At 36.8% G+C, this 21,649-nt stretch overlaps 1 protein-coding gene across 3 annotated transcripts in view; it reads left to right on the top strand.

Moving 5' to 3' along the window:
• The window catches only part of AP3S1 (adaptor related protein complex 3 subunit sigma 1), a 28,265-nt gene extending 6,947 nt beyond the window's left edge, over nucleotides 1-21,318 (top strand). For 2 of the 3 annotated variants that reach the window (XM_061342718.1, XM_061342716.1), the window contains 3 exons: nucleotides 8,315-8,386; nucleotides 10,921-11,028; nucleotides 20,042-21,318. In XM_061342718.1, the coding sequence (XP_061198702.1) occupies nucleotides 8,315-8,386; nucleotides 10,921-11,028; nucleotides 20,042-20,170 (309 nt within the window). In that variant the 3' untranslated portion in view covers nucleotides 20,171-21,318. Of the gene's footprint in view, nucleotides 1-8,314; nucleotides 8,387-10,920; nucleotides 11,029-13,787; nucleotides 13,830-20,041 lie in introns of all 3 variants that reach the window. The other variant, XM_061342717.1, reaches the window with a different exon arrangement.
• The last annotated feature ends 331 nt before the right edge of the window (nucleotides 21,319-21,649 follow it).

The raw sequence follows: 21,649 nt of genomic DNA, 5'->3' as shown, positions 1-21,649 counted from the left end.
AGTAGCTTTCGGTTATTTCCAGTTACATAGCGTAACCTAAGCTTTAAGGTGTTGAAACAGATTGCTTGAGTTTACGAGTAGCTATATTTTTATAGCCCTCAAATTCTCTGAATTAGGGAGATGTTAAACTTTAAATTGTGCTGCTTCTTGTACCAGAAATACTTTGATGGATTATAATCTCTCAGTCTTTATCATCTTTTTCATTACGCTCCAGTGTTTAGTTACTTGTCAGTCTAATTACTTGAAGGAATCAGACAAAATAAGAATGCTGTTTCTATTTATAGAAGTACTTTACTTTTTTTCTTACCTGTATGATTTTGTTTATGAATAGTCTAACCATAGGACCAGTGGCTGTTCATTATTCCCATTTTTCTAGGTCACTGTAATTCAACCATTTGATTATAGTAGAAAGTATACAGAGATCAATTAAACATTTTTACTTTCCAGTCTGGCTCACAAGAAGGATCTGTTTAATTTCTTAGCAATAGCAATCAAATTTAAATGTATCTTGCACTGTAAAGGTGCCCTCAAAGTTTATTAGCACATACCGACCTCAGTTGCAACACGAATTAGCGGTATGTACACATATACATCTATTCAAGAAAATATGTTTTGTCTGTTTTTTTGTGTTTTTTGTTTGTTTTTTTTTCTTTTTTGTGTTGAGAAGTGTTGAACCACTTTCATACATCTTTATTTACTATAGTTCAGAGACAACACGGGTAAGAGTAAGCCATTTGGAATTTGTTATAGGTAATACATATACCGTATTGTTTAAGTAGTTATGTGGAGGGCCAGATTGTGATCTCATGAAAATGAACTGGTGAAATGAACCCAGAACTTAAGGGTTTTCTCTCTTGTAAACTGAGTAAGTCTATAGTAGCTTAGATTATGTATTCATTCTGAGTTATTTTCAGCATAAAGATTTTGTTGTAATACTTAAGGTGCTTATGTGAAGGCCTGTTAACATCACCATTAGGTCAGAACTGTTTTACAATTCATCTTGGTTCAGGCTTAATGAATACACTGTATGTGTTGCAAATCATACACTCTGCCTCAGATTTTATACTGTCTTCAAACTAAATGTGTTTGAACAGTTCAGGCAGATTCATACTGTTAAGATTTGTCCATTTTCTTTTTTTTTTTAATAAGCACCAGAGTCTGTTTATTTTTGATTATTTGGATGGGAGATGCGTTAGCATTTGTGCCATGCTTTTGGTAGGTTTTGCGGTCTTTTGGATTCAGTGTGAATTAATTCATGGTTGTAGTTATTTCAGTCTCTTCTCATTAGCCTGTGAAGTGTAAGGTTATAGCTCATGGAAATTCAATACATAAGAAAATGTAACTAGCTGTAGGCTGCCATGTGGAAAAATTGAGTGACATTTAAATGGTACCTAACTAGCCTAGGGATTTAAAATCTTGTAACAACTGCACATTTTTTAGGAGTTTAGCACACTGATGTACTTCCAAGACATGTTGACTCAATAAGCAGCTAAATATGAGATCAGTCTTCCATGAAAAGTTGTATATAGCCTACCAAGGTAAGGATGTTCAGTAAGAAACAGGGAGAGGCATATGACTGGGATACCTATTTTGACAGCAGAAAAATCACTAAATAGTTCTCAGGTAACACTATTAATTTATTTTAGAGTTCAGTGAAAAGCAAATTAAGGAATTAAGAACAGAAAAGCCATACTGACCTAAAAAGCCCTTCATGGTAAAGATGGTGTTTTATGTTTTGACATACTGCCCTCTGTAGGGAGCTTGTGTATATCTGAGAACAATCTGGTATTTTGCTTCGTATACTTTACTCTCCAGGTGTGTATCTGGCTATATTAAAGCATAGTTACTACAAAAGTGTGGGGGTTTTCATATTTTTTCCCCCACTTGTTTATTTTTTGTTTTATTTTTTTATGTTCCCCTCACCCCCCACTCCACCCCTTTTTACTTCCATGGGGATATGCTTGCATATTTCTTTGAAAGATTATGATTTAAAAAATTGTGCACAAGGGGGAGCTAGCAATACATTGTGCGTACATTCCAGGTATCCTTATTTTTCTGCTATTTGACTCATTTATTTATGGTTCTTTTCCAAGAACATCACAAGGCTCATTTGAACTGGTGTGTGGAGGGTGTGTGTGTCCCAAAACAACTGGTGTTTTTTTTTTTTCTTCTGGATATTGTGACTGCAGCATCTGGAGCAATTCTGTCATTGCTTGCCACAGTGTGCAATTCACTTGACTCTTGGCTAAAATTATGCTGAAGGCTTTAATTTTATTTACCATATTGATTATTTGAGGACATGTTAAATTAGGTAAGTTAAGGAATGTTAGTGTGGAAAATCTAGTTCACCTTGCAGACTAATGCTTTTAAGGACTAGGTACTCATAATGGATGTATACCTTGTCACTGCTGACATTACGCTGTGTGAACTCTTCTCCGTGAATGGAAGATTGAGGAAGTTTCTGAAATTTCCATGAGAAATCCTTAGCCAGTGAAAAATCTCTTTGAAGAATACTCAGTGCCTGCTGATTTCCCTTAGAATAAAAAATGTTTGATACGTATTAGTTGGTCATTCATCAAGCAGAGATCTGTGGCTTGATTCAGTGGGTTGTGTTGTCACTATGTAATGGGCAAAGGTTTAAAAGTAACCATTTTAACTGTGATTCAGGTGTTCTTATAGGAGAAGACCTAGTTACTGGAGGAAGGTCAGAAGAATAAAACATATCCCTTGTTGATGTGTGGACATACAAGCTGCTACTAAATACAGATTAGCAAGGGCCTTTTTTGAGAATTTTTGAGTTGTTTTTGTTTTTAACATGTTCATTTATTTTCTAAGGACCTAGATGGATGTCAATGAGTATGTAAATTCATGTGCAAACTTGGTGTTGTGTATGAAGAATATATATATATATTTAATGGCATCAAACTATTAGCTTCTGTAACTAAAACCTTTGGGTAAAGGTAACATTTACAATCTATTTCCAATCTTCTTCCTGCAGTTGATATCAAACAGTATTGTCCTTGTAACCACATTCTCCTAAGGTACAAGTAAAGTAAGAGAAATCTCTGGTCATTTGTCTTGCTGTACATAGTTGTGAACTGTGTAATTTGTTCTGCTTAACTTGTAAGTTTTTCACTTTGCTCACATTCCTTCGTTATACAAATGTTTTCATCACAACAGATTAACAACTAATTGAAGAAGAAAAATCTGCTTTGCTTTGTGCTTCTGTTAAATTACACTGAAGCTTTCATTTACTTAGTTAACGTTGTCAATGAACCTTACTGTCTTGAGTCTGCCTGTGAAAATGCTGTTTGTTCCTAGTTTAAGTTATGAATTTGTATTTTGGAATTAAAGAATAATCTTTGTTCTAAACGCATGGAACATCCGTTAGATGTAGTTTGACAATAGTAGTTATAAAAACAACAGACAGTGATCCTCCTCTCTGTTACAGGAGAATAAATGTAAACGGGATCTGAGACCAGGGGTTCGGATGTGAAAATAATCTTTTTTCATGGATATCCAAAGTAGACAACTGAAAATGGCTAATATCGTGTAGACCTGTTCCATGGGGTCTGCAGACATAAATCTGTGTCTATAGATGCAGTCTTTTTATCCACAAAGAGTGGTGATAAATGGAGTTAAATCCAGTTGGTGGCTGGTCACAAGTGGTGTTCCCCAGGACCCAGTACTGGGGCCAGTTCTGTTTAGTATCTTTAGCAGTGATCTGGATGAAGGGATAAAGTGCACCCTCAGTAGGTAAGGTCAAGTGTACCTCCCAAGCTGGGTGGAAGTGTTGATCTGCCAGAGGATAGGAAAGTTCTGCAGAGGGATGTGGACAGTGAATCATTGGGCTGTGGCCAGTGGTGTGAGGTTTAAGGAAGCAAAGTGCTGGGTTCTGCCCTTGGGCCACAACAACCTCATGCAGTGCTACAGAGTGGAGGAAGAGTGCCTGGAAAGCTGCCCACAGGAAAGGACCTGGAAGTGCTGATTGATGCCTCTGAACATGAGCCAGCTTGTGCCCAGGCAGCTAAGAAGGCCAATGGCTTCCTTTCTGATGAAATAGCATGGCCAGCAGGGCCAGGGCAGTGATCATCCCCCTGTACTCAGCTCTGGTGAGGCTGCACCTCGAATCCTGTGTTCACTTCTGGGCCCCTCACTACAAGAGAGACATAGAGGTGCTGAAGCAGGTCCAGAGAAGAGCAGTGAAACTACTGAAGGGGCTGGAGTACAAGTCTGATGAAGAATTGCACAGAGGCAAAAGGATGCTGGGGCATGAATTAGCAGGGCTCATTTGGAGAGCTTTAAACTAGATTCGAAGGGGGATGGGGTTGTAGCTGGGCTTGCCTCAGTGGGACAGCGCTCCGGAATTGATGAAGACTGGGAGGCCTCCTGTAATCCTAGGGTGAAATCGGTGTGCTCAGCTCGCTCCCTGAAATGTCTGTACGCCAATGCGCGCAGCATGGGAAATAAGCAGGAGGAGCTAGAAACCTGTGTTAAGTCAGGAGATTATGACCTGGTGGCAATTACAGAGACGTGGTGGGACAGCTCACATGACTGGAATATAGTCATGGAGGGCTATGTCCTTTTCAGGAAAGACAGGCCAGCCAGGCGGGGTGGTGGGGTTGCTCTTTATGTGCGAGAGCAGCTACAATGCGTTGAGTTCTGTCCAGGGACAGATGATGAGCGAGTCGAGAGTCTGTGGGTGAGAATTAAGGGGCAGGCTGGCAGGGGCGATACTGTTGTGGGGGTCTGTTACAGGCCACCGGATCAGGGTGAGGAAGTTGACGAGGCCTTCTACAGGCAGCTGAGAGCGGCCTCACAGTCACAGGCCGTGGTCGTCGTGGGGGATTTTAACTTCCCTGATGTTTGCTTGGAAGGACTACTCCTAAGGCAATGTAGGCCCGCTGATGAACGGGACAGGTGCCCTGGTGACAGAAGATACAGAGATGGCAGAGTTACTGAATGCCTTCTTTGTCTCTGTCTACTCTGCTGGAGGCAGTCCTGAAGAGCCCTGTACCGCTGAGACCTCGGATGAAGATAGGTCAACGGAGCGGTCTGCCTTAGTCGATGAGGAATGGGTTAAAGACCAGTTGAGCAATCTGGACATCCATAAATCCATGGGTCCAGATGGGATGCACCCGCGGGTGCTGAGGGAACTGGCGGAGGTCATTGCTAGACCGCTCTCCATCATCTTTACCAAGTCTTGGGAAACGGGAGAGGTGCCTGAGGACTGGAGGAAAGCAAATGTCACTCCTGTCTTCAAAAAGGGCAAGAAGGAGGACCCGGGTAACTATAGACCGGTTAGCCTCACCTCCATTCCTGGGAAAGTGATGGAACACCTTATCCTTGGTGCCATCTTAAGGCATATCAAGGATAAGAGGGTTATGAGGGGCAGTCAACATGGCTTCACCAAGGGGAAGTCATGCTTGACCAATCTCGTAGCCTTTTATGAGGAAATAACACGGTGGATGGATGATGGCAGAGCGGTGGATGTGGTCTACCTTGACTTCAGCAAAGCGTTTGACACAGTCTCCCACAGCATCCTCGCAGCTAAACTGAGGAAGTGTGGTCTGGATGATCGGGTAGTGAGGTGGACTGTGAACTGGCTGAAGGAGAGAAGCCAGAGAGTTGTAGTCTATGGGGCGGAGTCTAGTTGGAGGCCTGTATCTAGTGGAGTGCCTCAAGGGTCGGTACTGGGCCCAGTATTATTTAATATATTCATCAATGATTTAGATGAGGGAATTGAGTGTACTATCAGCAAGTTTGCTGATGACACTAAGCTGGGAGGAGTGGCCGACACGCCAGAAGGCTGTGCTGCCATCCAGAGAGACCTGGACAGGCTGGAGAGTTGGGTGGGGAATAACTTGATGAAATATAACAAGGGAAAGTGTAGAGTCCTGCATCTGGGCAGGAACAACCCCAGGTTCCAGTATAGATTGGGGAACGACCTGTTAGAGAGCAGTGTAGGGGAGAGGGACCTGGGGGTCCTGGTGGACGACAGGGTGACCATGAGCCGACACTGTGCCCTTGTGGCCAAGAAGGCCAATGGCATCCTGGGTTGTATTAGAAGGGGGGTGGTTAGTAGGTCGAGAGAGGTTCTCCTTCCCCTCTACTCTACCCTGGTGAGACCTCATCTGGAATACTGTGTCCAGTTCTGGGCCCCTCAGTTTAAGAAGGACAGGGACCTGCTGGAGAGAGTCCAGCACAGGGCAACTAAGATGATTAAGGGAGTGGAGCATCTCCCTTATGAGGAAAGACTGAGGGAGCTGGGTCTCTATAGTTTGGAGAAGAGGAGATTGAGGGGTGACCTTATTAGTGTATAAAAATATATAAAGGGGGAGTGTCACGAGGATGCAGCCAGGCTCTTCTCAGTGGCAAACAATGATAGGACAAGGGGAAATGGGTACAAACTGGAACACAAGAGGTTCCACTTAAACCTGAGAAGAAACTTCTTCTCAGTGAGGGTGACGGAACACTGGAACAGGCTGCCCAGGGGGGTTGTGGAGTCTCCTTCTCTGGAGATATTCAAAACCCACCTGGACACGTTCCTGTGTAACCTTATCTAGGTGTTCCTGCTCCAGCAGGGGGATTGGACTAGATGATCTTTTGAGGTCCCTTCCAATCTCTAACATACTGTGAACTGAGTGTGTTTAGTCTGGAGAAGAGGAGGGTTCGGAGATATCTTATCGCTCTCTACAGCGACCTAGAAGGAGGTTGTAGTGAGATGTGGGGTCAGTCTCTTCTCCCAAGTAACAAGGGGTACTATGAGAGGAAATGGCCTCAAGTTGCCTTGGGGAGGCTTAGATTGGATATTAGAAAAAATGTCTTCACCTAAAAGTACTGGAACAGGCTGCCCAGGAAAGTGCTTAAGTCACCATTCCTTGTGACTCAAAAGACATATTGATGTGCTGCTCAGTGACATGTTTTAGTTACGGACTTGGCAGTGTTAGATTAACAGTTGATGATCTTAAAGTTTTTTCCAACCTAAACTATTTTATATTTTTTGTCAAGCAAAACAGGGCTTCTTATTCTTATTTCTCTGAGCCTAAGCAGTTTGAAATCTGGTTCCTCTCAAAGACTAAGATAGGATTAATAAACCATGTTGAAAAGAGAGAGAATTGAGAACATATTTCTTCCATATTTCTGCCTTAGGGTTTAGGTTAGTACTGAAAAGAAAAAAAAAAAAAGAAAAAAAGACATACAGTGACAACTAAATAAAAAATATTAAGTGCGTATCGTGACAAAACAGTCTTGAAACAAAACTGAGGTCAGAATTTCCCACAAGTTGCATCTTACTTATTTGTCATTAATAAAGCATATGTTTAACTTAGAGGTCTTGACATCTCATCTGAATAGCAGTTATCCCTTGCATAACGGGGACTGTGCTTATACCTCTCTAGGACTGGAGTGTTGTCAGTACTTGCCACAAGGACATTGTGTTGAGTGAAGCATTCAGGAGCTTCACAAGTGCAAGTACAATCATCTTTTCATTATCAGGCCTAATTGAAGTCTGGGATGCAATTAGTGTACCAATACTGGCTGAGTGCAGGAAATCTGTCTCAGAAGTACCTGGAGCAGTGTAATGTGCAGTTCATATCAGGCAAAGATCATCAGTGGCCAGGCTTCAGCAGTTGCTTTGATTTTTCTGTTTAGTGTGCTTATATTCTAGATTCAGGGAGGGGTTATTTGCCTGGGTACAAACTGCTGGACTTTTCCAAATTTATTTGGTGGTATGTCTGACAGGATCAGCAGGTGTGACATTGAGACAGTTAGGACAGCTACCTTTTCCCTTGGTTCATCCTGAATTCAGCAGGTCTATAAACCAGGCGAAAGTTTCTGTACTTACCAGGAACCATAATGCTGACAAACTTGCATGATGCTGACAGTTTTTATTGCTCATGTGTCTCTGTATGGTGAAGTAGTTAACAGTAGTCTGGTTAACCAGGAGATGCCTACAATGTAGTAATTGTTAAAAACAATAATAATAATAATAATAATACTAATGAAAAATTAGCTGATTTTTGTTTAGTAATTGGGTTGGATTGGGAAGGAACACTTTGAATCACAGCTGAGAAAATTGTAGCATAGATGATGCACCTGTTGTTTAAAACTCTGATTTTTAGCGGTGTTGTAACATAAACTGACTTGTGCATACAGTTTTGCCCTCTGCAGAGAACATACTGTTGGCATAATAATGTTAACCACATAATTTCTAGAAATGTTTTAATTTAATTCCCTAAATCCTAAATCTGCCCTGATGCAACTGTTGAGTTTCTGTTAAAGTGTGACCTCTGGCTTTTTTTCCTTTTTGCAGGTATTTGTGGAGACACTAGACAAATGTTTTGAAAATGTCTGTGAACTGGATTTAATTTTCCATGTAGACAAGGTACTGTGGTGAACTCCTGTAATACTTCTTGTCAAGTAAAATGTTTGGTTCAACTGATATTTGGTATTAAACTCTGCAGTGAGTCCAGTTTAACTGTCAGATCTAGACAGTTTCAACATACTGTTTTTAAGACTTGAAAGCTATGTTTTTCTGAGGAAAAATAATAATACAGGAGATTTGCATGGTGTTACTGCACATATAATTGTAAAATTGGAGACTTCAGATGCTCTCAGAGTAGGACTTAGTTTCAAGAAATAATTTGTTGTTTTGTTTATGGTTAAGTATTATATTCCTCACAACTGAAACTGTTACAGGCTTTCCCAGTTAAGGCTGGCAGTTGACTTTCAGATGCTATGATTATGTAATTTAAATGCTGCGTGAATCTTTCTCTTCTAAATCTTAAACAGGCATTGTGTCTTTTTTCAGCCATTCAGAACCAGTCTTGTTTGAATATTCCCAGTTATCAGGAACAGGTGGTTTATTTATTAAACTAGTTTTGAGAAATGCTAATACTGAAGGAATTACTAAAGTGGTCTTTTATTTAAAAGGTTGTTGGCACCTCTTGGAGTATTAACTTAAAAGACTGAGAATTGAATATACAGAATTTATTCCTTCTGTTGCATTTTGTGCCTACTGTTCCTTTCTGTGCAGTCACCTTTGCCCATCTGTGAAAATTTTATTGCATCAACAGCAAAAGATGCAAAAAGAAAGTAAGACAAGAATCACTAAAAGTGAACTGGAAACAGTAACAAGTTAGGTATCTGAAACAGCCATTTAGAACTGACTCTGTTTAAAAATCGGGAAGTTTTTTCAGAAGAAGCGTGTGTACCTTGACCAGACAGTGAAATGCAAATGACCTTGAGTAGGTGTTTAAACTGGTATCATGCTCATGACAAATCATTAGGATTTCCAGTCTGGCTGGAACATGTTGTTTGTTTCCAAAATGAAATATTAAAATACAGAAGAATTTTAGTGGTTCATACGTTGGCTTCTGAGCATAAAAAAAACCATTTTGTGGCAAAGAGTTTGATCTTCAGCTGCAGAATATTTTATCTTCTATGTTGTCCAAGCTGTTATGCTGTTGCATGTTTCCTTCAGTAGCATTCCTTCACATAAGTATTATTTTACACTTTATGAGAAACATCTTTCTAATAAAATATAGAGAACTGAGGTGCTTCAGCATGTTAAATTTCTCGGAGAATATTTTACTTTGTATGAGATATGAAATGGTATTTTCTTTTTGAAAACTGTCAAAGGGAAGCTAAAATTTGACTAGATATTTAGGCTAGAATTTTCAAGCTCTGAAAAAAATGTGAAGCCTATATACGAATTATATGCTTTAGCAGAAGCAGCCATTTCCAAAATAAAAGAGGAATGAAACCTTGAGTCAAGAATTTAAGTAAGGATTGTTATTCTTTCTCCTAAGTATTTATTTGATTCTTAAAGCTATACTCAGCAGCGATAGGCAGAAAGGAAGAGTTGTTTTCAGCCTCTCTAAACACAATAATTGTATATTTAGACTGAAATACACTAATGAGTTATCAGGGAAACAACTCTTCAATTTTGTTTTGGAGGGATGGCACAAAAATTGAAAGTGTGGTAGTTTTTGATCTACTACTTGCATCTCATCTTTAGAATTGTTTGATTTGGAGATTTACTTCTATCCTTGATCCACAAGGAAATTGCAAGACTATCCAAAATAATAGCAGGATTATGCTTTGAAGTATCAGATTGTACAGTGTGTTTGCTTCAGAAAAGTAATAAAGTAATAAAATGTTCCTTGTCCTTAGAATTATAATGGAATTAAAATATTACGCATTACATATTATCCCTCAATTTTCACTTACAATATTAAAGCATGCCTTAAAAAACAAAAAAGTCTTAGATTACATGCAAATGTGGACTCGTGAAGCAGGGCTTACATCCCCATGTCAGTGTTGCAGGGAAGAGGGCTATGTAGACATATCCTTTTCATTAATGACCCCAGATGGCTCATGTAGTCCTACAATTTGAGACGTAGTTGTTAGTCCTAAAAGCTGAAACTCCCTGTTTGTGGTGTAGCTCAGGTATGTTAATTCTCCTTATAAGCCTAGTCCTCATACCTGTGGTAGGTGAGCATCACTATGTCTCTTCCTGCATAGATGTAGCCCAAAGTAGTTTTTACACATCCATTTGTGAGCAATTTGTTCAGTCTTGTAGAGCCTGCTCCTTAAAGGTATTGCTGCTATGGATATTAATTGGAACTCTTGTCCATAGTCATTGGATAGAAACCAAGTCCTGAAAGAAAGATGAAGGTGAAAGTTTCTTCTAGTATTAACAAGTGAAGTGGTATAGCTGATGAGTTTGTAGCAGAAATACTAACAATAAGATATTGGAGAAATGAACATCAAGTTGTTCACAAATGGTTTTAAATAAATTGCTAACATTAAGTGACTTACAGAATATGTATTTCTGTACTGAGGAATCTGGGTATGATCTGTACAGATGCATTTACAACATACTGCATTTTTAAATTTTCTTTTGGTCTTTTTCAGGTCCATAATATATTGGCTGAAATGGTGATGGGTGGAATGGTTTTGGAGACCAATATGAATGAAATTGTCACTCAGATTGATGCTCAAAATAAACTGGAGAAATCTGAGGTAAGAGTGATACACTGTGTGGTTTCTAAAATTAAAAACATGGTTTGCAGTAAATGCATGCAATCTAATGCTGTTTGTCGTTCAGTAGTAAACTATATACAGCTGCTTGCTTCTAATGCTAAAAATGAACAATGTATCTTTAGGTTAGGATATTGTGTCTTTCATCATAAGTAATAATTGCTTAGAGGTGCTGCTGCTTAGTTCTTGCTATTTGTGTATAATAGTATTGCTAGCCATTGTTATTGGCATACTTCTGTAGTTCTCTAACTTTCTCTTGAAGAAAACATTTTATTTCCAGTGTATTTATTATGCTGGACTAGTGACTCTAACACTTAAATGAAAATAGCTGAAGAACTAAAGTGTATATACAAAGACTACATATTCCTGTCTGCTAGAATGTTTCTAGCACCTTTAACTTATTGCAGCATATTTAATGTCACAATAATAATATTGCAGTGAAAACCAAGAAATTAGACTGAAATGGACTAGATAGAATTTAAAGCCCAGTTTTAGACCTTCAAAGTAAATACGAATTCTTCCATTTTGGTTATCTGGACATTTGGTCTTCAGCTGAGTAGGTTCGATTAAGAAAGTGATACTCTGTGTATGCCCATAGCAGTCTGAGTGGGGGTTACTCACATAAGTTGTGGGAATCCCTTTTCAATTCAACAGTTGTTGAATTTATGTATAGGAAAAACTTAGACTAAATAAGGGTTTTAGAATTACTTTAGCTATGACAGAATATTACTGTTCCTTTAACATCACTAGACACCTCTTGTAAGCCAAAATATTACTTGTACATTTTAGCCTAGTTTGTGATTAATTCTTATCGCTAAGAGCAGTTCCACAGAAGAACACATCATCTGATTTTTGAAGTGTAATACTCAGATTTCTCAACAAACCTTTGCTTGAATTGGAGACTGCTTCTAAAGTTGAAGTCAGCTGAGTAGATTGAAATATTTCAGGTCACATAAATATGAACTAAATGACATTTTAGGACAAGACCCAGAGAACTTCCTAATTTTAACTTCAGTGCAACAAAGAAATGAATTCTTCAGCTTTTCTGTGGTACAATGTATACTGTTCTCCTAATTTTGCATTTTTTTCTCCTAATTCTTGTAATTCTTTGCTATATTTTAATAACTTCTGTATACATATATTTTTCTTTATTTGATGGAAAAGTAACATAAGGTCCCAGAAGCTGAACTTACTGAGCAACTATGTTCTACCATGTATTATGTGCATATTGGTTTTACCTGAAAGCACTTAATTAAGGTATTTATTCTTAATTATGTGAATTCTGTTACTAAATCAACTGTAGACCAGTCTCTAACTACTCATCTGAAACACATCAGTTCAGTGCAGCCAGCTGCAATGCTTGCTGTTTTCCATTATTCATCAGTAAGTCATTCTTCTTTAAGATACTTTTAGTATAAAAATAGGTGGTAGAAGATATAAAAACCCGCCATTTAGAGTTCAGAGCATACGCAGGGCAAGTAGCAGTCTGTTCCTTTCCATTCAGCAATGAATTATAAAAGGTAAAGAAGTAGCAGTCATAAATTAAATCACTCGGTGACTGGGATCAAGTGGAGCATTTCACAGTCTGCACACCACAAATTTCTTTTTCTTAGTTCAGTGACTCTTTCTCTTCAAGTTTAACAGTTGAGATACTGTTATGCTGAGATACTTCACAATACCTGGTAACTGTTTCCTCAAATCATTAATCATTTGTTTCATGTATATTCACAGAAATTTCCTGATTGCTATTTCTTTTGCTTTTGTCTTTCTGATCAAGATTGTAAGTCTTTGAACATGTCTTTCTTAAATACATATTTTCAAGATACAAGCAAATCCATTTTGTGTAAATCAAAGTCAGTAATAACATAATATTTTTGAATGCTGGTCAGTGAGAAATCAAAACTAGTGGATCTTCTTAGTTTTATTTAATTTAAAAGACTATTTTGAAAAATGTAATAATAACTGTTGATATAGTCTGTAGTTCATATGGCTGCCACCTAAGCCACAGCACTCTCACTTTTGTCTGTTTGGCTTGTTAGACTTTTGTCTTGCATCCATAAAATAGCTGCTTTAAGGTTTAATTATCTTTTATAGTTGAAAGGGTGAAGCTAACCGAGTTGTAACTGAACTATGTTTTCAGAAATGAATTTTTTATTGTGCTCACCTGGCTTCCTATAATATACAGAATTTAGCCCTGTGATACCAGGTATTTGTTTAGTAATGTTATCAAGTTTCTAAACAGGCTTTCAGTTAGAATTCAGTGAAGAAATTTGAATGTATTTATAAATTCACAAATAGTTGAGCAAAATTACTAACTCAAAAGATTTCTTAATGCTTTCAGCAGAGATTAATTATATAAACCATGATGAGGGAGTCCCTAGGTTTGATTTCTGATCCAGCTTTTACATTGCTTGGGTGGGCTATGACATAAATTCTATTTCTACATGGAGAAATGTTGTCTTAAATGCATTTCCCTACCTTTCAGTTTAGTGTTTATCTGTGAATGGATTTCTGGTCAATCCTCCTAAAGCCGAAGGATCACTGTGATTAAGGGAGGGAATTTTTGGGAGAGGGGTCATTGGGAATTTATCCAGAGCCTCTGGAAGTATTATGGATGAACCTGGGCTACCTCTTCTCTATTTGGAGTGTTCAACTGCGTGTGATTTAGACTTTTAAGTTGGACCTCATTTTTTCCGAACCTCCTGATCTTTTCTAGCTCTTTCCATTCTTCTCTCTTGCAGACCTTTATCTTTCAGTCTCCCAGACAGGACAGGTAGACAAAGGTATTGCTGACTTTTAGAAAAAATGTACTTTTAATAAAAAGGGAAAGCAAAATGATGTCAAAGGCAATAAATTATGTAGGCCAGACTCAAAAATTATGTGTAAAAATACCCATACTAGTCCTTGTAGCCTACTTTTTGTGCTAGTTTCTTCTTGTAGTTCCCTCATCTTTTTATTGGCTGTAGTGTATTTTACTAGCTTTCCATTGACGTCATATTTTTTATTTTATTTCTCTTCCTGCATTTTAGAATTTAACTTTTCTTTTTATCATTGTTTAAGAAACAAAGGAATATAAACTTGTATGAATATTTAAAAAAAAAAAGGCAACACTAAATAAAAATTGAACACACAGATAACAAAATATGGTGTGATGATGTAATAGAAATAGCTTCCTTATTGGGAGAATTTTGTACCTGATAACTTAAAATAGGCAATATGAACCTTTTTGCTTCACCATTTAGTGTTTCCAAATGAAAACAAAGAACTTTTGCCAGTTTGCAAAGAGAAGTGTCAGAATAAGTTTCAGGAAAAAAAGACATTAAAAAAAATGAAACAAAACCAAAACAAATAAAAACCCAAAACCCCAACCAAACACTAAACCTAACAAACTAAAGTAGTTTTATGCATACAGAATAAAATTAAGAGTGCAATTTGTAAAGATCGTCTAACCTTAAGTATATCAAACATAAAATGAGAAGGGCTGTCAGCATGTATTCAACTTCGGATGTGTATTTGCTGCCCTTGCAATCTGAATTACTGGATTTTGCTTTAAGATATCTTGGTAACTGCAGTCACTGAACATTAATATTAACAAGGAAATGAAAAAGGAGAAGGAAAATGTGTTTTTGAAGTTCAGTTTCTGGTCATTGTCCCCCCATCATTTGCTGTTTGTAACATTTAGTTAAGCTCAACAGTTCGCATGTCAGCCAATGTTAATTACAGTACTTAAAAAATAATTTCCACTCATTTTAAGTATCTCTGTATTCAAACTACAGGTATCTTAAATAGCTGGAATCTTAAGCAGATGAAGTTTGTTTGGTTTATGAATAGCTTTGCTCTTTACTTTTTACATGATCTAAGATAATGTAATACCTTCAAGATTTAATAACTATAATTCTGTAATTGGATTAAGTAGCACTAAGTTGTAAAGTGTTAGCTAAGAATAGTTTTGGAAAGTATGAAACATTTTACCTAAATTTGAAGTATGCTATAGCACATGAAGAAAATCAAGCAAATGACCTTCCTCTGCCTAATATGTCAACACTTGTAACATACAATCTGTATTTCATTGTAGCAGTAGGGAGCTTGATTTCTGTTTTCTTTTTCTAATTTGTGCAAAGCTGATTTTCTTTTTTTTTTTTCTGTTCTGCTCACACATACTCTTTTTTTATTTTTGGGTCTGGCAATGAAAAACAAACAAACAATTAATCATTCCCATCCATTACTCTCTTTGTGATTCAGGTGCTTTAAAATTTCTAAGAGTATGTCTTAAGTCTTCTTATCTGTTTGGCCTCATTTTGATATACTTGCAGACTTCATTTTGTTTTTTCTCTAATTATGTTCATTTATTTAACTTCATAAGCAGGGGACATGATCATTCCTTTATATTATGTATTGCATCCTTTCATGGTTTCATAACCCTGCTGCTTTGAAGTCATACTTGTTCTGGAAAGAAGCATTGGTATGAAACACCAGCAGCAGAAAGTCCTAGTACCTCCAAAATACCTGGAAAAGGGTGGCTTATTTTGCAAAGCGTTAGCCTTCATTATTTTGTTTTCCAGTAGGCCATGTATTTTTATATATTTATTTTAGGTATAGCTAGCTCTGTGTAGAGTTGTTTGGGATGGAGGTTTGAATATATTTTTTTTATTTGTATATGCGTATTAACTATGTTTGTGATGTGCAATACTTTTTTGAAATGATCTGCATTTCTTTTTAAAGAGTAAAACAATGTGTCTGAGATCACTTTCATATAAAGTTCTTAATGGGGCATTATGAGAAAGGGTGATGATAAGAATTAATGGATTCCTGTAGTGATAAATAATGACCTAAGTAAACTTACAACAGATCATGGTGGCACTTGGTAGACTAGGACCAGTAGAGTGAAAGTTCTGTTATTAAAAGTATCTGTTTCAACCTTTAAAATAGTTTTCTTTTTTATGTAAATGCCATTGCTTTTTCACTCTGAAAGTATATGAGCATGTTTACATGCATTTTTTACAGTAACTGAATCTAAAATTTTTAATAGACAGCATTTTAACATTAAAGTGCAACCTCCAATAACAAATTACATTGAGAATACAAAACAGCTGTGGCAAAAATGCGGTGTTCTGTAATACCAGCTGTATGCAATTCATACTGTATTTCTGAAATTTTATTAATATGTCAAGTTTCAGTTTCACTTGCTTTAGTCATTCGCTTGCTGTGGCAGACAACCATCATTCACTGCATGCTTAAAGCTTGCTGCGTATTTTGTTTTTGTTTTTTGTTTTTTCAAGTGAAGCAGTTTTTTCTTTGCACCTCACCAACTTACCCACTGAGTTATTTTACAAAAAAGGCAGTTGAAACTCGTCCAGCTCAGTGTTACAGTGATGGCTGTTTAATCAGGTACCTCTATAAAACTCGTTAAAGGCACACTGGGCTGGAAGTACTTCTTGTAGTAACCTTGTGTTTGTAAGCACAGTTCACTTTCTGTAAAAGAAATTATAAATAAATGGAAGACTGCATACTAGTTCACTGTTGACATGCTAAAAAGTAGTGCTAAGATATTTGTATAATTATATTTTGGTTGCAGTAATGTATTAGTTATCCAGTTTGGAAGTTTAAGTACTTTTCAGTCATTTTATCCATTAGGTATTTTTATGAACTCTTTGTTCTCTCTTGGAAATACTGTATGTGACTGTTGTGCTTGATAGGGTTGATGTTAGTTGTGATAAATCATATTCTGCTAGGCATATTGACTTACAAACCCATAGAGAATTACAGGAGAAGAGAATCTAATAGTTTGAAAATCTCTGCTCCAGCATATGATACTGAAAAACAATCCCGATGGCAAAAAAAAAAAAAAGAGGTAATTGAAATTTGTTGTGCTTTTGTCAGGGATCTTTGTTGATCCTGATGTAGAATTGTCCTCGTGAAACATGACTGATGGAAGCTATGACTGTATAGGGGGTGGAAGGATCATGTCAATTGTGGTATTTTAAATAATTCTTAATTGTGTCTCCATTGTATCCTATGCCATTGGGGTGGGAGGCAGGGGCTAAGTCTGGATAAAAGTAAAGAGGATAGCTGCAGGTAGGTAAAAATAATGACCAGTTATAAAAAAGCTTTTATTTGTTCATTAAGGATAATAAACTTCCATTAAATTAGGGTAAGGAATCCTCATACTAGTCACCTAGAAGGCATCTCTGTCTTGAATTGCCAGCCATGCCTGTTTGTGTGGACCATGTCCATAACTTAAGATACTTTCCTGGTTTCCCATTGTTTCAGTTCTAAATTCATTGCTTTTGTTAATATTTTGTTAGTATTCTCATCTTCTCTATGGAAAACAGTTTACATTGCCCCACTTTTGGTTTTGCTTACAGATCTCTTCAGAAAGTTACTGAATACAGAATTTAAAGGATAGAACCAAATAAAAAGGAAATGCTTTTTTTTTTTTTTTTTTTTTTTTTTTAATCTGGGAATTCTTCACTGGTAGTTACCTCTTGGTTTCAAATTAGGATTTCCAAGTTCTCAAATATAGAACAGTGCTGAGCAGCTTGATATCTTCTGCACTCTTTTTTAATAGATAGAAATAAATTGCAGTGTCTCAAACTGCTCCTCTAAGATATTGCAGACTCAGGGATAAAGATTTTGGATACTTGGATTTGTTAAAACTTCTAGTGTTAGGTCCAGGTTTTTCCCTTCATGAAGGTACTGAAAGTGAAACAGCAAATGAAAAAGTGAATGATCTGATAGACTTGGTGATGTTAAGGGAAACCAAGGAGAAAGAGTCTTTGAAAATACCTTTTCATACCTTTTTAGTTTTACTTAGTCTGTATTTCTGAGAGCCAATAATTTGGATTATGTCAGGGCCAAAGTGAGAGCAAATTGTTTGGTTGCATTTGAGATTTAAGATTTCCTGAGCTTTCTCCTCTGCCCCTACATGCCTTACCCAACTCTGGCATTTCTCATATATGAGGGTTTGGCAGGGGGAATGTTGTAACAGATGATTTATGGCTCTCTGGTCCCTGTTCCTGGTACTAGGAATCCTCCTTTGACTAAAATCTACGGATTTATGATGCTTTAGCCTTTCCACATGATATAAAAGGGTTAGTTCAAAACTGGAAACTTTAATCGGTTTTACTGTGACTATGGGTTATGTTTTTGGAGGGAGAAGGGAAACAGAAGGTATGATTTTAAGTGGAATTCTTACGTTAATTTGACCTTACATTTATTTCTTGTAAAGACTAGTAAAAGGGAGAAAATACTATTTTTGGACAGCCTTAGAAAAGTAGAGTTGTTATCTGAAGAGAATAGTGCAGTAGTGCACGTGGGCACCATGGCAGAAGTCAGATGTACTTCTCAGAAATTATACCCTGTAATTGCAATGAATTTCAGTGGAAATAAAGATTCTGGAAAGGTTATCCTTTAAGCAGTAGTCACATACTGACACTATTTAACAATCAAATATGACTCAAACTTTTCTGGATTTTTTTTTTCTTTTGCTGTATTCCTTGTTCAAAATTATTTTATCTGCAAATGGTCTCAGTCTTTGACACTCATACAAGAAAACCATTTCTACAGATTTAGTCTTTTGTTTAACCAGTTCTTTGCATGTTCCTGTTTGTTGTGAATTGTTCCTATTTACTGGGCCTGCAAGGTGCCACGCTCTAGAACTATAGCAGTTCTGAAAATAATTTTTTGGGTTTTATTCTTTCTGAATAGTTTAATCCTACATTTAAAACATAAAAATTATTTTTTTACATATTCAGGTGTCTTAAAATATGATGTTGTTTTCTGCAAATAAGAGCACTGTTTTTAAAATCTTCCAGCATTTCTTTTTCTTCTTTTTTTTTCCTTTTTCCCCAATAAGAACAAAAATTATGTTTACTGTTTTGTGGAAAGCCTGAAGTAAAACCACACAGCTAATTCTAAACACACAGAGAGAAACTGAACTTTTAGGAGAAACATTTCCCTACTTACTAGTACTTTTTATACACAGCATCAAATATACTTAATGATAGGCCTTTTTTTAATAGTCATTGAAATAACAAGGTTTTGAAGAGGTAATCTTCAGCAGCAACAGGGAGGGATCCTGTTCTGTATGTCTTCAGACCTCTGAGCTGTAAATCATTACAGCTGAATGCGATTTGTTAGCATTTCAGTAATATACCTTAGTGTGTAAACTTAGCAGTCTTTCTATCTAAAAGGTAGAACTAAATGGGAGTCAGTAATGAGATTCCTTCTACTGCAAAACTTGCATGTTTATGCAGGAAGGCTCTAGTTCTAAACAGAGACTATGCACAGTAGAGGACTTTAATACAAAATACTTACTTCAACATTTAATTTGGCATAACCAAGTTATTTTGTCATGTTCCAGTGTGCCTGGGGGCTGCAGGTATGTTAGCATTTAATTTGATACTGTGGGATAATCAATTACTCCAGTTGGTCTGTAGAAATGATCTCTCTGCATGCTTTTTATTAGCCACAAAAGCAAAGTATTTATCCTTTTCTTTTTAACGACCATGAAATACCATATATGTATACACCCATATATATAGTCATTTAGATAAGTAATATGGTTCAACTGACACTCAGTAGCTCGTTACTTTGAGGTTATATATTCTGAACCTATAACCGACATTAATCAACTGTCAGTCATGTAAACTCTTAGAATAGGTAAAAGGCAGCATATGGGATATACCTCAAGATTGTCTGTTCTGTAACGTACATTTTACACACGCTTGGATAAGCCTCCTGTTCCTCCCCACATACTTTTTCATCAAGTTGACATTACATGTTTTACCATATAAAAAGGAATGTGTGACCTGTTTTCTCCTTCTGGTTTAATATTTTCAAATAACCCATTTCATTCCAAACACAATTACCATCTGGTCTTTATAAATGTGTAACCATGGAAATACTTGAAAAGTTAGTTGTCTGTGTGTATTGCTTGTGAATTTTCTTGTGACCAACTTTGCCTGACTTGTGTTTTTCCTCACTTTATACACAGGCTGGTTTAGCAGGAGCTCCAGCCCGGGCTGTTTCAGCTGTGAAGAATATGAATCTGCCAGAGATCCCAAGAAATATTAATATTGGTGACATCAGTATAAAAGTGCCAAACCTGCCCTCTTTTAGATAACATGGCTACTCCAGGTAAAACCAGGGAAGAAATGTAACAGAGATTTACCACGTAATTGTTTACGTAAATAAACAACATGTCTAACTTTTACTATTTGGATAAAGTTCAAGGTACTGTATAGACATAATTTGAAAATCTGTGTGGAGTTGAATGTTGCTTTTGTCTTGTTTGTGAAATTAAAGGAAATGGGTAGTTCCCATGTGATTTCCAAATTACATTCCTATGCCCTTGTAAGGCATATCACTGTGTCTCGGCTGCTGCAGTATTTTGGGAAAGTATTTAAGATGTTCTTTACTTTGTACAACCTATAATGCTGAGGTTTTTTGTATGTTCACTGAAGTCTATAATTAGTGCATTCCTTAACAATTTCTGCTGTTTCTCATGATTATCTAAGACTTCAGTGCAAATGTTGCATGAAAACATCAAACTCTTGTCCAAGTAAAATAATAAACTGGACTTCTAAATACCTGTTTGCCTGAAATCTACTCTTTGCAATAAGTCCTGTGATTTCTTTTTCATGGAGCCAGTTGAGTATATATAAATGCTGTTGTAGCAGGCATTAATGTTGTAGCTTAATCTCTGAAGGAATTACATGGGGATATTGTGTTGAACATATTGCCTCTTTACATTTCTCACAAAAGCTGTTCATTATTATTCTGAAGGAAAAATTGCCTTTACTGAAGATCTGATGACTTCTGTTTACATATAGATGTTGAGAAGATACTTACACAATCTGTTAGACTTTCTGATGGTCTGATTTGTTTTGAGAAGAAGATTTCTGTGTGTTACGTAAAAAGTACACAATGGGGTGAGAAAATTGGGCAGCTCAGAACTGTAAACATGACTGTTTCAAGTAAGGTGATAAAGGCACTCTGAAAAGATAAATGAGGATACTTCTAGTAGTGCCTCTGTGACTGGTGATATTTGTGATTCTGTAGTTTGAGAACTAGATCTATAAGATGCTTAGTATTGTCAAGACCTCAGAAAATCTAAATGCAATCACCTCTGTGTAAGTTGCTCAGCTCTTCTACCCTTCTGTGATTTAAGAAAAAGTAAAGCAGGTAGTGCTTGTTTTTTATAATCACGCTTTTAAGCTGTGTGTGATGTACAAGTCTGTTTAAATAAACAATAAAAATATCATTGGCATACCTGAGGATTCCTGTAAAGTTTTCTTCTCCAAAAAATTATGCACCTAATACTGTGTATGAAAATACAATAATAATTGTATCAAGGGCAACACATTTCAGAAATAGTCTGACAGGCCCTGTGTTACTTCAGAAATTTGGATTTTGTGTAAATCAAGCATTCTTCGAGCTGAATGTTAAGACATACCCCATAGTATAAACTTGGAATCACATCACATTTTCTGTTTGATCCATAATAACTATTGCTGGTCCTTTTTGAGAGATAGAAAGAGAAATTACTTATGGAGTATCTGGTACAATCCAAAGAATTTTAATCTATTTCTTAAGGAGGAGA

Source organism: Neopsephotus bourkii, unplaced genomic scaffold, assembly GCF_033783945.1.
Source record: "Neopsephotus bourkii isolate Nb327-2 ecotype Australia unplaced genomic scaffold, CSIRO-AGI_Nbou_v1 NB_1814, whole genome shotgun sequence".
NCBI classification, from domain to species: Eukaryota; Metazoa; Chordata; class Aves; order Psittaciformes; family Psittacidae; genus Neopsephotus; species Neopsephotus bourkii.
Note: the sequence above shows the minus strand (reverse complement) of the source record. Positions and strands in the feature narration are given on the sequence as shown.